We start from the raw sequence: 14,442 nt of genomic DNA, 5'->3' as shown, positions 1-14,442 counted from the left end.
ATGTCGAAGTTTTGTTGCATGGGACTTGGTTTTTTTAAATGACTGTTGGAAACCAGCAGCCTTTTTAATTAGGTGTTGTGTGTGGCTGCCGGCAAATGAAAAGTGAGCAAACCGGATACATTGAAAGGCCGGCTCACATGTAGTTATAGTCAGTGTTACCAACTTGGTCTCGGTCAAGTTAGTGCGGACACGTAGCGTGATTTTTCCTAGGGTAGTACAACGCTGAAGGAGAGAATGCTGCGGGTGAGAGGCGGAATGAGAGCGAATGAATGTTGGGGGATGCGCACGAGTAGCGGCCCTATAAAAGGCATAACGGCGGAAGATGACTATTTTAATAACCTTTGAGATTTCGTCAAGAAACCGTTTTCTTTAATACCCACCAGACAAAAACAGTGTTCATTGCCGTACGGAAAAAGTGGAAAGTTTAAATATAGTTAAATTGTAAACAGAACGTTTATTTTATTGATTGTGTGTTGCTTATACATATGTATTTTGTGCGTGCAAAACAATGTAAGTTATTATAACTAACGCTTAAATGTTAGGCATGTGTGTGAATGTTTTTTCTCTTTGTTGTTCCTTAAAGATATCGCCAAGTTCAAAGCTAACCACAACCAAGTCGAAGAAAATACTGGCTCCTCCAAGTATTGGCCTGGGGGGAAGTCGGTTAACGTTTTATGCCATAACCTTTGATGCCAAAATTGCTAAGTTTAATGCCATGAATTGTTGATGCCAAAATACAGTCCGAAATTGCTAATACTGTGGTGAAACCAGCCGTATCGTGGTAGAAACCGAAGTGCCAAGGGAGCATTCTAATATGTGGTGATGAAACGGCGATTTTTATTACCTAAAATGAGACGAAATTAAATAACCTATAAGTATATGGCTATAAGGTAAAATAATTATTAAATACATATCTACCATAAAGTAATGCATAAAATATTAGATGAAGTGCGATTTTTAATCTAAAGACAAAAAAAAAAATTACCTAAATTATTTATGTCGTTATCTTAAGTTGTGATTGCTTGTAGTTAATGTGCTAGTTGTAAGTCCAAGTTAATTTTTCTATTTTATTGTGAGGATTTTTTAACGCCAGGAATTGAGTGAGTGAGGTAAGGTTATCAAAGTATACGAAGGGAAGAATGATAGTGGTTTAGATTTCATGTATGGACTAAATGATGAGGTCCATTAAAACCAACTAACCGAGCTCGTTTAGGAAGGAGTAAATATCAGCAAATTAGTCAGATTTGGCAATTAAAGCAAACCCCCCTTTTCGTATGTGATTGGTAGTCGAAATTAGTGTCTCACGGTAAGAATAACAGCAGGTGTTAAGATTTCCGTAAGCGTCTTCTTTAAATATGTTTAACGTTTAGGATTAAGTCCATTAACAATAAAAATAAATATTTTATGTTTGATTGTTTAGTATAATATGAATTGCTAAGTGTTTTTCTGTGAGAGAGGAATATGAGGTTGTAGGTTACAAATGAGGTGAGTGTTCGTGGATACGGGGCCCTTTGAGATATGTTGTTTTAGGACAAAAGGGTCAAGGTTGGGCGGGCAAAGTGTGGGAACAGAGAACACCAAGTTCCCGAGTCATGGCCGTGTGGTGTGTTGTCATTTTTCTGTGTGTTCGTGTATTCTTTCAATTCAGTACGATTTATTGTTCGACCCCTAGGGCTGATGGTGGCAGGGTTGAGAACCCCCTGGATAGATATGCCCAGACTGAGCGAGTCGGAACCCCACCATAGCGCCGCATTAGGCGGTTCCATAACAAAAACGTAGTACCAGCCTTAACTTGTTTTTTTTTATCTAGGGAAAATTAAGAATTCACGACACCCAAAAAGAGCACTACCACAGTAGATGCGCAAGAAGTCGTTTTCTTGCGTAAAAAAATGCGTTTGCCAAATTTCTAATTGTATATAAGTCTTTGTTAGTGTTAATGATCGTGCGCACATGTACTTACTCGTGGTGGAAAAAATTAAGCATTTGCGGATGTTTTATTGGTTTTAATGGTTCGTTTTTTCTTTGTGCTATTTTATTTACTTGCGAAAAAAAAAAAATAATAAAACCATAAGTGCTGATAAAAATCGTCTTTGGTATGAAAATAAAAATAAAACTTAACTGTAAAATTCCGCTCGCGGAACAATTAAAGATTTCCGCGACTTTTCCGAAAGCAAAATAGAAAAGCAACCCTTAGGGAAAGTGTTCCCAAAAAAAACAAAACGTAGTACCAGCCTTAAGCTAGCGAATTCGCTAAATAAAAAGCAGCAATTGTTTTTCACATAGCCAAAGAAATTTTCGCTCGTGTGTGTACGTGTGTCGGCATACTGCATTTCACGATGTGTACAACTTTCAGAGTTGCTCATGACGAAACAATTAATGGTGATATCTTGGCACAATTAGAAGGTAAAGTCAAAGACCAACTGATCAAATTTTCGAATTTCAGAGTTGTATCCAAATCTCACTAGAACGTCAAATGCTTTTTTTGGATTTTAAAGGTTTTTAACATTTTGTTTTAACATTTTTATCGTCACCGTAGCGCAAAGGTTAACATGTCCGCCTATGACGCTGAAAGCCTGATTCAAATCCTCGCCGTTCTCAATGTAGAACGCCTTTCGGACTCGGCTATAAAAAGGAGGCCCCTTATCATTGAGCTTAGAACTTGAATCGGACTGCATTCATTGATATATGAGAAGTTTGCCCCTGTTCCTTAGTGGAATGTTCATGGCAAAATTTGCCTTTTGCAAGCATAACTCTTGTGTGATAATGCAAATAAAAACAAGAATGGCAATTTGACAGTGTACAGAAGTTTGATAGCCTAGTGGAAATTTGCGTCACTATCCTCACAGGGTTGTATCGTTGATTTCCTTGTTGTTGGGCTTATGATTCAACCTTCTTATTGTACCAAGGGTGGTCTCAACACCCACAATCACATTGTGCAATCCGCTCTCTCGTCATCAAGATGTCATTTCAAAATAAGAGAAAGAGAAACAAACAAAGAGAGAGAGAGAGAGAGAGAACAATAAATCTTAATGCCATCAAACTGGCCGGCTGTTTTCAGCTGTTCGCGTGAGACCACCTTTAGAAATCCCCCTTGAGAGTTGCTATTTTTGAAAATACATTTGAAATAGAAGCTTAAGAAAACACAGCAATTATCTGTTATAGGACGATATCGATTACTATTCTGGACAATCTTGAACTGAATTTTTATCCGCAACATCTGACTTGCACTGGATAGAACTAAAATGAAACACATGGTGCCTGCGCCCAAGCTACCAGCCGTTTTATTTTGATTTTACGACATTTTGACGATATTTCTTTTTGATAAATTTGTCTTTTTGTGCTTGATCTAGTTTTTCAAATCTTTTTTTCGGACATTGATCAAAAAATGAGAAGAAAGATTTAAAATTATCAGTAATATTAGACGGACCTTGAGTAAAAGCTATTTAACTATAAAAATTGCGCAAGGTATTTAAAATGAATTTGTTGCATTCTAATTTTATTCACTAGTTTTGTCTTGCAATGAATAGAACTAAAATAAAACTAAATAATAAAACCAAACAAAAAAAAATAAATAAAATAAAAATAAATTGAGTTTTTTAACGAGTGTGGTTGATGCAATATTAGCGAGCCGTGTGAACGTACCTTAACCACACTTAAAATTCAAAATTGTGTTATGCAAAGTCCGTTGCTGTCTGTTACTTATAAAAGAAATACAACTCTGAGAGGACCTCTTAAGCTATCAGCTGATATTCACCTTAATTTATATATTTTTTCACTGCTTTGCGCTTAGGCGAGCACATTGTTATTAAATTTCATTTTTAAAAGCCGAACTTTTACGAAAAAGTAAATAATTGTTGACACTCGTTGTCGCGATTTTAAGAGTCCCAAGTATATCCGCAGGTACGTTTGAATTTCATGTGTGGTCAGCGGGCAGGTTTTGAATTGCACATGTTGGTAAGACATGTCAGCCTGCTGGCATGTATTTTGTTCTGTGTGACAAGTCCAGTTGTTGCTAACATGTCAAGTGTGATGTTCTTTCCAGTGGTCTTCGGTGGAAGCCTGGTTCCGGTAATATTCGATGGAATCGGCGAAATGCTATTTGTGCGACCATGAGTTCGTGAACGGCGAGGAGCCATGGCTCATGTTTGAGCAAAGGCTGCGAGAAGACGGTCATGTCGAGTGCTCGCTGGCAGTTCTGTTGGGATCCATTTTGCGGTTGGACTTGGATGAGGGAACTGCACACTCCACAGTATGTGTTGGTAAAAATATGTATTGTAAAGTTTTAAAAGTTTATTCAATCTGTTTTTTAGTTATTGTGTGATTCATGTAATGCTGATATTTTGGAATATGAAAGCTTGGAAAAAAGGTTTGCGCAATTAAGGGAGCGCATACTGAATTCTTACAAGGAAAACAACACCATACATGACTTGGTTGATCTTAGAATATTGCACAACGAAAACAGCCCCACGTCCTCACTGGGGGTAAATGAGTTGAAATTTGAGGAATTGATACACCCGTCAACGCCCGAAATGATTGGGATTTGTGATACTGATTTGATTGAGGAAGTTCAAGAAGATGAAGTTCTTGATTCGGACTCTGACAATAGAGAAAATACGTTAGCGTACGAGGACATGTCGAATAATGAGAAAGTGATAAGTGAAAGCTTTGACTTTGCAGCTTTCAACGAACATGTTGCCCAAAACTCTTTACCGCCTGGTGTTTTAAATCTCTCGGATGGCTTGGTTAACATAAATGTAGCAGATTCCGATATTGATGTACAGAATATTCCTCTGAAAGGTCAAGGTTAGATTGAGTATTTCAGTGATTGTTTGGAGTTTATAAAATTGTTTACCTTGCAGATATCATAATTTACGATGTGAGAGCCAAGCCTATATTTCAGGAAAATGCGCTGGATCAAAAAAATTCTAAAGATGACGATCTTTTGAAAGAATACGGGAACGAGGAAGGTAATTGAATCTGCAAAGTTAAAAAATTGTATACCCTTGACCATAGAATGAGGTACATTTGTCTTCGTGTACAAAAATCTTTAAGGCCCTAAACTGATTCAATATGTAAAAGTACTCATAATTCGGCCCAGTCGAATATATTTACCTCGTTTCTACTTGGTTTAAATATCTTCAGGATACATTCTAGCGTCCATGTCAATTATGGTCGGAATAGGCTGATAAAGCTCCTATATATAACGATCAGCCGACTTGACTTTTGAGCCTCTTGAATATGCACTTCTAAACGAGTTGACTGAAAATTGACATTTTGACTTCTGTAAAAATGCTAATATGTCATATTTCATTCATGCCAACATTTTATTAAAAACTCAATGATAAAGGATCTCTTTTTTTATTGCCGAGTCCAAAAGGTTTGCCACAGAGAGATACCTCAGCACTAAGAGGGAAAACACCAATTCGAGGATCGGTTTATTTGAAATTTATATCAATGGAACTGTTTAGATAGTATATATATTTAGAATCTACGCACTGCATATCGGAAACATATTTCAAAAATATTTAATTTAAAAAAAAATATATAAAGTTTTGATTAATTGATTTTCTTTTGCAGATATTAGTCTCAATTTTATAACATCATCTAACGTGTTTAGCGATAATGACGCCAATAATGATGGAGGAATGGCCATACAAGATCCAGAAGAAAATGAGTCACTAATATTGGATAATCGTCCTAAACGAGTTTGCAAACAAAATGGTCTTGCGTGCATTTGTCTTTTGTGCGAAATTTCACCTATCTATACAATGAAAACTTTAAAGGAGCACTTTCAATCATTTCACAACAGTAAAATATATATGTGTGAGCTGTGCCAAGAAGGTTTTGGTAGGAGGGAAGATTTGAAAATTCATTCCGAATCTAATCACACAATAGAGTGCGACATATGCCATCGAGCTTTTACCAATCATCGTCTATATCGCATACACCGACGTATACATTATGGAACTGCGAAATCTTTAGAGTGTATTGTTTGCCAAAAAAAGTACAGTACAAAGGGAATGCTGGAAGAACACATGAACACACATACAGGTCGTCGCCCATATAAATGTCCGGAATGTCAGAAGGACTTTGCTTCAAAATACACTTTGCAGACGCACATGAAGATACACAAAGAAAGACCAAGACCATTCCAGTGCAATGAATGTGGCAAACAATTTTTAAATCAGCAGAACCTAAGTCAACATAAGAAATTGCATGTTTCTGGCAAAGCTTTCGAATGCAGCGTTTGTAAAAAAACTTTTACAACTCAACACAGTTTGCAGGTTCACCAGATTGTACACTCGGGTCAGCGACCATTTATTTGCCGTATTTGCGGAAAATCGTTTGCACGTCGACCAGAAATTAAGGACCATGAGCGTATACACACAGGGGAGAAACCATACAAATGTGATATGTGTCCACTAGCGTTTGCACAACGCTCCAATTTAACTAGTCACAAGAAATCGACGCATTTCAATGAGAAACTTCATAAGTGCGACCATTGTCTGCGCTCCTTTAAGCGAAAACGGTTGTTGGAATACCATATCCAGGCTATTCACACTGGTGAAAGGCCCCACAAATGTGAGATCTGTGGGGCAGGATTCGTCTACCCGGAACACTTTAAGAAGCATATGCTTATTCACAGTGGCAAAAAACCGTTTGCTTGCGAGGTATGCGGAAAGCAATTCAATAGCCGAGATAACCGTAATGCACATCGCTTTGTGCACAGTGACAAAAAACCATATGAATGCATGGAATGCGGTGCAGGTTTTATGCGAAAACCTTTACTTCTAACCCATATGAAACAAACAAAACATACCAACGACACAATAATTGTCAATCAACCCCAATTCACCCAGAACATAACGATGGAAGATCAGCTAGATCTGGTTGACACAAAAACTTTTGATGATGAACATGGAATGGATGATGAATTACAATCCGAGGATTCTGAAGAGGGTATGGCGCAAATTATATTCAAAACAGATGAGTTACTAGCTGTAGACAACACCGTCTCAAACGTTGAAGGGGAGGCTGACGAAGACGTAATAACCGTCGAAAGCAATCTTATCAAGGATGAGTTGGGCGTTGTAAAATATTTACAGTTTGAGGATTTGGAACGAGATGGAGGCCAAACCCTCACATGGGTTGACATAGGAGATGATAATAAACTGTAAAAGTCGGAATTTTTTTTTTTGCATTGACGTTAGAAAATAAATATGTTTTTATACAAATTGAATCTATTTTCGTTTTTTATTTAAAGTCCTGAATATAGTTGAGGTTTAAGAAGATGTTAGGTTGAAGAACTGTTTAGGTCGAAGAGAAGATCATCTATCTGCAGTTCCACAAGGTAGTCACAATGGACCTATTTTGTTTACATTGTACAATACAGTCGGGGTAGATTGAACTCCTTTTTCGCATGAACACCAAATAGTTTTTTTTTGCTTTTTTTAGAATATGAACTTTTGAAACCTGGGTAAAGTGAACTCAAAAATTTCTGCATATTTTATTATTGAGTTCAAAGGTATTTTATTGACTGAAAAAAGTGTTTTTCATATACGAGTACACATAACAACACAACATAACAACGTACATAACAACACAACATAACAACGTAGTAAAGTAGATTTCAGGCTACTTATAAAACAACTTCAACACTTCCCCTTGTTTTATAAGTTAAAATAAATTAATTTTGGTACATAAGGCTTCCAAACGTGTCTTGGACAGTGGTTTTGTCATCATATCAGCTAATTGATTTTCTGTCGAAATTTTCGCAACTTCTATTTTGCCTTCAGAAACTTTTTCCCTGATAAAAAAGTGTTTGATAGAAATGTGTTTGGTTCTTCGGTGAAATTCCGGATTTTGTGTCAATCGTAATGCCGCATTATTATCTATATATAATACTGGCGTCTCCTTTAAATTTGAAATTTCATTGTACAACCGCCTAAGCCAAATTAATTCTTTGCAAGCTTCATTTGCAGCTATTATTTCGGCTTCTGTAGTTGATGTTGACACTATTCTTTGTCTTTGACTTAACCAAGATATGGCACCACCAGCATAGACAGCCACTACTCCTGACGTAGATCTTCCTGTCTCTATACAGCCTCCAAAGTCTGCATCACTGTAGCACTTCAAGCCATTTTCTTTTTGCTTCTCGTATTTGATGCCATAGTTTAGTGTTCCAGATATGTATCTGAGCACTCTTTTTAATTTGATAATGTCCTCCTGAGTTGGATTTTCCAGATGTCTTGATAAATAGCCAACACTATATGCTAAATCTGGTCTTGTTCCAATCATTAGATACATCAAAGCACCTACAGCTTGTCTATATGGAAAATCCGTTTCAATATTTCCTCTTTTGCAATTGTCTTTGGATTTTTCCATAGGTGTAGAAACTGCTTTGCATTCGGAGAAGTTATATTTTTGTAATATTCGTTTTGCATATGCCGGTTGATTTATTTTGATACAATCTTGGGTTCTTTGAATTTCCAAGCCAAGGAAATAACTAGTTTCCTTTGCTGTTATCTTAAATTCTTTCTTCAAATTATCCATAAATTCTCGTAGTTGTTCCCTGTTTGTTGCTGCGACCAAGCCATCATCAACATACAGTGCAAGTATTAACTTATTTCCATTTTGCTCTCTTTTATATAAACAAGGATCAGCTGAACTTGCTTTCATTTTAACTTCATTTTCTAAGTATTTTCCTATTCTTCTGTTCCAACATCTAGGTGCTTGTTTCAGTCCATACAGGCTTCTATTTAGCTTACAAACACGTCTACTACCATCATTAAAGCCCTCAGGTTGATCCATGTAAATAACTTCATCCAGTTCACCATACAAAAATGCTGTTGATACATCGAACTGCATCATGCAGAGATTTTCGATTGCAACGATACTTAACAGTGATCTTATTGTATTCATTTTTGCTACTGGACTGAAGGTCTGATTATAATCAACGCCTTTTTTTTTTGTTTAAACCCTTTGATAACTAATCTTGCTTTGAATTTATCTATACTACCATCAGCATTTAATTTTAGTCGATAAACCCATTTACCTGGCAAAGCTTTTCCACCTGGAGGCAACTCTATCAAATTACATGTATGGTTTTCCTGTAGTGATTCAATTTCGGATTCCATTGCTTTGATCCATTCATTTTTTTTTCATGACAATTCAAAGCTTGTTTATAAGTTTCTGGTATTTCAATGCTGCTTTCTACTTCCTGTACCATCATAACAAAATCCTTATACTTTTGATTTTGAATAAGAGACCTTTCTCGCAATCTTTTGTATATCGGCTCTTCATCTTCGGAATCAGTTTCTCTAAAACGTTTCGTCGATACAGTGTTCTCAGGAACCCTTTCGAATTCTTCTGAAGATGATTGATCTTCTTCAGATAATGCTGGTACAACAGGATTATTACTTTCAGCTTGATTCCTTTCTATTTGAAGTATGTCTGAACTATTTTCATTTTCTTCATTTATATCCTCGTCATATTCTGAACCTGGTTCTTTTGTAGGAGGCGCTGGAAGGCTTAATTCATTTGATGAACTGTAATTCAAATCCTTTGACATATCCTTCTTCTCTATTGATACATCCTTCGATTCGTTTTTGTCGTCTATGAAATTTTTCTGACAATTTTGAATTTTTTCATCAAATTTTATGTCTCTTGAAACTTCTACACTTCTCTTTTCTGGTATATAAACCCTGTACCTCTCATCACCGTCGTAACCGACTAGGTACCCTTTCATGGCTTTCTTGTCCATCTTTGATCTTTTTTCTTTTGGAATATGCATATAGCATTTCGAACCAATTATGCGCAAATGGTTTATTCTGGGTTTCTTTTCAAACCAAACTTCATGAGGACTCATGCTGGATATGGAAGATTTCGATGTCCTATTCAAAACGTATATTGCAGTTTTTATTAGTTCTGCCCACATCGATTTTGGGAAATTTGCTTCTGAGTTTGCATATTTGAACGTTCTTGCCATTTCAACTATTGTTCTGTTGTCACGTTCGTATCGACCATTTTGCTCCGGGGTATAGGGTGCAGTTAATTTGTGAGTTATACCAAAACTTTTTAAAATTCCGTTTACGTATTTATTGTTGAATTCCTTCCCATTTCACTGAATGACCTTTACTTTAGCGTGGGCTACCATTTCCTTGAGTGTAATAGCCACGTCGGATTTTTCTTTAGCTATGTATCCATACCTGTATTTTGAAAAATCATCTTTATATAATATGAGATACTTGTACCCTTGAAAAGATTTTTGGAAGGGACCGCAAATATCGGCTGAAATAAGTTCTCCACACGATGTTGCTGTTTCTCTATTTCCAAACGGTATTCTTGTAGATTTTCCATAAGCACATGGCTCACAAATTTCTCGTTTCATCTTAACTTGTATGCCAAATTCATGTTCCAACTTTTCTTTTATATGACGTATGTATATCTTGATGTCCCCATCTTTCATGATAAAGTTGAAGCATAGAATTATCTGAAACTGCCATGCATATATTTTGTTTAACTTTTGGAATTATTGGTCGTATTGATGCTTTATAAAGGCTTCCATTCTTGAACGACTTCCATGCAGTACCACTTGGTTATTCACTGACAACCAACACTCCTTCACTGTTGAATTAAAACTGCTTTTTGGATTTCTATCTTGTGCTTCAAGTACCGAAAACAAATTTCTTGAAATATCTGGTACATACCAAACATCCTCGAGTTTCATTTTTAATTTCATGCCTTTGACAAATGAAATTATTTCGATAGTTCCTTTACCATAATCCTTTATTGATTCCTTTCCAGCTGCTTTTATAATTTGGGGCTCATTGAAATTGTTGAAGTCTGAAAACATCTCATATGAATTTGTTACGTGTTTCGTAGCTCCATTGTCAATCCACCAAATTTCACTGGAATTAAATGTGCAATCTGTATCACTTTCAATATTTAATGAAACATTAATATTTGTAGACGGCGACGACGCTAACGACTTCTTTGATGGTTTACCATCTTCAATCCATTTTCTGCATTCTTTTAGCCAATGCCCCTTCTTTTTGCAGTAATGACAAACGTCTTCCTTCTTTGAGGAATGTTTAACATTTTTTTGCTTTAAATTTTTCTTTGCTTTTACCATTAAAGCTTCTTGATTGTTACCTGAATCTTCGAAATCTTTCCTAAAATTTCTTTCATAGAGACAAATTTGTAAAATTAGCTCATCAATGGTTTTGTCTATATCTCTTGTCATCATCATCCAGCTAGAGCGGAACATTTCATAAGACGGTGGAAGAATATGAAGGATTTTGCATACCAAGAGCATATCTGGCAATATATTTTCTCCTTTAGATCTCAATCCAGCATTTAATTCATCCCATAAACCTCTTAGTTTCGCAATATGTGTCGAAGCATCTTGATTATCTTGCCATCCAAAAGAAAACATGTCTGAACATATTTTAAACAATTGGTCTTTTGATGTAGCTTCATAAATGTTCTTTAACGCATTCCATGCTTCGTAGGCATTCTCTTTATCCATAATCTTCTGATATACTTCATCCGTGACCGTGTTGGTATTTATGCTCTTCGCATAACAATTTGCTTTACGGAAAAATTGCTCTATTTTCTTGTGTTCTTTAATTTAAGACTCGGTAGCTCCATCTTGCAAAGGAAGTGGTGCTTCAACTTTCTTGTCTATAACATCTAAAGCGCCTTCATAGAAGTCTAGAATATCCCTTACTTTCCTTTTCCATATAGGCCAATCCGCAGGACCTGATAGCGGCTTCAAATTCTTGGTGAATTCCATATCTTTCTTTCTTGAAAAAAAAAATCCAGAATTTTTCTTTTCTTGTGAAAAATATTTTTTTTTTTTACGAGACTGGGCCCATAACCTATTGAGTTCAAAGGTATTTTATTGATTGAAAAAGTGTTTTTCATATACGAGTACACATAACAACACAACATAACAACGTAGTAAAGTAGATTTCAGGCTACTTATAAAACAACTTCAACATTTATCGACTGCTACTTGGTACCAGGGCTGCGGGGACTAAGTCTTGGAGTCGGGGAAATTAGTTGGATTTGGATTCGAACAAATTTTTTTAGGTAATAGAATTTGAAGCGAAAAAATTGCTGGTTTCATTCATTATTCGTTTTTCGCAATATTTTTCGCCGATAACAGATTTTAAAGCAAAAAACTTGCTGATCTCATTCAGTAGGACAATCCCCCATTACTTATGATAAAATTTTGTTATTTGTGTAGTGTTTCAAAAAGTAATCGCGACAAACATGGGTTTTCAACTGCGAAAAACGAATAAATTTTTACTAAGTAAATTTTTACCTAATGGTAGCCTTAGAAGTGAAACCATTGATTTCAGTAAAAACAAAATTATTAAACTCGTTTTTAAAGTCCCGAAAATGCTCGCTTTTTCGTGTAAGTAGTACATCCTGAACATCCACCTAATAAAGGGTGATTTTTTAGGTGTTATCTTTTTGGCCTGATATCTTTTTGGTTTAAACAGCTCACGCACGTTTCGTGTTTTGTCTCACTGTCAAACATCTTCAGTTTGGTCTATAATATGCTTGAAAATTATTGAATTTTATTATCAAAATGCGAGCTTCTTCCATTGAGCGACTAAAGTCATAGTTTAGTGCGGTTTATGGGCTGGTGGCATCATTGGACCGTACTTCTTCAAAGATGATGCGAATCGCAACGTAACTGTGAATGGTGAGCGTGAGTTGATATCCAATTTTTTTTTGCCAAAAATGCAAGGACTTGGTTTGTATGATATCTGGTTTCAACAAGACGGTGCCACATGCCACACAGCACGCGTAACAATGGACTTATTAAGAGGCGAGTTCGGTGAACATTTTATTTCACGTTCGGGATCGGCCAATTGGCTACCTAGATCATGCGATTTAACGCCCTTAGACAATTTTTTGTGGGGCAATGTTAAAGCCCTTGTCTATACAGACAAGCCTTAAATTAACGCATTTGAAGACATCATTGACGCATTTAAGTAATATCGGCCGAAGTGTTGGGAAGAGTATGTCAAAATTAGACCAAGCGGATGGACCATTTGAGGCGCAGTCACGGTCAACATTTGCATGAAATAATCTGCAGATATTAAATTATATGGACAGTACTATCGATTCAAATGAAGATTTCATGAATTCTGAATTTTTTGTTCTTAAACCCACCACCGAAGGATGGGGGTATATTCATTTTGTCATTCCGCAATACATCGAAATATCAATTTCCGACACTATTAGGTATATATAATCTTAATCAGTGTAAAAATCTAAGACGATCTAGCCATGTCCGTCCGTCTGTCTGTTGAAATCACGCTACAGTCTTTAAAAATTGAGATATTAAGCTGAAACTTTGCACAGATCCTTTTTTTGTCCATAAGCAGGTTAAGTTCGAAGATGGGCTATATCGGACTATATCTTCATATAGCCCCCCCTATAGTACAATCCGCCGATTTAGGGTCTTAGACCCATAAAAGCCACATTTATTATCCGATTTTGCTGAAATTTGGAACGGTGAGTTGTGTTAGACCCTTCGACATCTTTTTTCAATTTGGCCCAAATCGGTCCGGACCTTCGACATCCTTCTTCAATTTGGCCTAGATCGGTCCAGATTTGAATATAGCTGCCATATAGAAGATCTCTCGATTTAAGGCTTTGGGACCATAAAAGATGCATTTATTGTTCGATGTCGCCGAAATTTGGGACAGTGAGTTGTATTAGGCCCTTCGACATTTTTCTGCAACTTGGCCCAAATCGGTTCAGATTTGGATATAGCAGCCATATAGACTGATATCTCGATTTATAGTCTTGGTCCTATAAAAGGTGCATTTATAATCCGATTTCACAAAGTGACTTATGTTAGGCATTTCGACATCCGTGTCGTATATGGTTCAAATCGGTTTTTTTTTAAATATAGCTACTAAAAATACCAATATTTTGTTATACACAATTGAACAATGACTTGTACTTATTAGTATTTGGTCCAAATCGGAACATATTTCGATATAGGTGCTATGGGGCATAAAATATGGATTTTTCACCGGATTTTGACGAAATTTGGTTTACATATATACCCGAGGTGGTGAGTACCCAAAGTTCGAACTTAACGCCTTTTTACTTGTTTTTTTTGAAAAACTTTTCTCTAGCTCTAAAAATCACCATTTAATAGGTCGGATTGACATCATTGTTTCTCCATAGTGGCAGAATCCTTTTAATTTTGCTGATATTTATTATTACAAAATTATGCTGTTAAGCTTTGAAAATATGTGCTTGTATTAAGTTAAGAGTGTTTGGATACTATTTAGCGCAAGAACTTCTATTTTGAGGTTCAATGTAACGCCCGTTACGAAAAAAGAACAAAAAGTTTTTTTTTCAGACGAACTACTTAATTTTTTTTAAACAATTATGGAGTCTACCCCC

General features: G+C 36.1%; 1 protein-coding gene and 2 long non-coding RNA genes across 3 annotated transcripts; 2 read left to right on the top strand and 1 right to left on the bottom strand.

Moving 5' to 3' along the window:
* The first annotated feature begins 12 nt into the window (after positions 1-12).
* On the top strand, positions 13-1,431 carry LOC131998419 (uncharacterized). Its single transcript, XR_009398685.1, has 2 exons — positions 13-510; positions 584-1,431. It is a non-coding gene; the product is annotated as an uncharacterized LOC131998419 (long non-coding RNA).
* Positions 1,432-3,776: 2,345 nt separating this feature from the next.
* Positions 3,777-7,240, top strand: LOC106095895 (zinc finger protein 420). The gene is made up of 5 exons (XM_013263336.2): positions 3,777-3,900; positions 4,043-4,249; positions 4,311-4,803; positions 4,860-4,967; positions 5,578-7,240. The coding sequence occupies exons 2-5, from the start codon at positions 4,079-4,081 to the stop codon at positions 7,176-7,178; spliced, it is 2,373 nt and encodes a 790-aa protein (XP_013118790.2). The 5' UTR covers positions 3,777-3,900; positions 4,043-4,078; the 3' UTR covers positions 7,179-7,240.
* On the bottom strand, positions 4,267-5,308 carry LOC106095897 (uncharacterized). The gene is made up of 3 exons (XR_001222820.2): positions 5,113-5,308; positions 4,853-4,977; positions 4,267-4,790 (listed from the first exon to the last, which is right to left on the bottom strand). It is a non-coding gene; the product is annotated as an uncharacterized LOC106095897 (long non-coding RNA).
* Positions 7,241-14,442: the final 7,202 nt, after the last annotated feature.

The sequence above is a fragment of the Stomoxys calcitrans genome, unplaced genomic scaffold (genome assembly GCF_963082655.1).
Source record: "Stomoxys calcitrans unplaced genomic scaffold, idStoCalc2.1 SCAFFOLD_178, whole genome shotgun sequence".
Lineage (NCBI taxonomy): Eukaryota > Metazoa > Arthropoda > Insecta > Diptera > Muscidae > Stomoxys > Stomoxys calcitrans.
The sequence above is the reverse complement of the archived record's forward strand: the minus strand, read 5'-3'. Positions and strand labels throughout refer to the sequence as shown.

Coding starts and splice junctions, on each gene's coding strand:
- LOC106095895 (XM_013263336.2), top strand. CDS start 4,079: ATGGAATCGGCGAAATGCTATTTGTGCGACCATGAGTTCGTGAACGGC. Junction 4,250..4,310: donor AGGGAACTGCACACTCCACA/GTATGTGTTGGT, acceptor TCTGTTTTTTAG/TTATTGTGTGATTCATGTAA. Junction 4,804..4,859: donor TATTCCTCTGAAAGGTCAAG/GTTAGATTGAGT, acceptor TTTACCTTGCAG/ATATCATAATTTACGATGTG.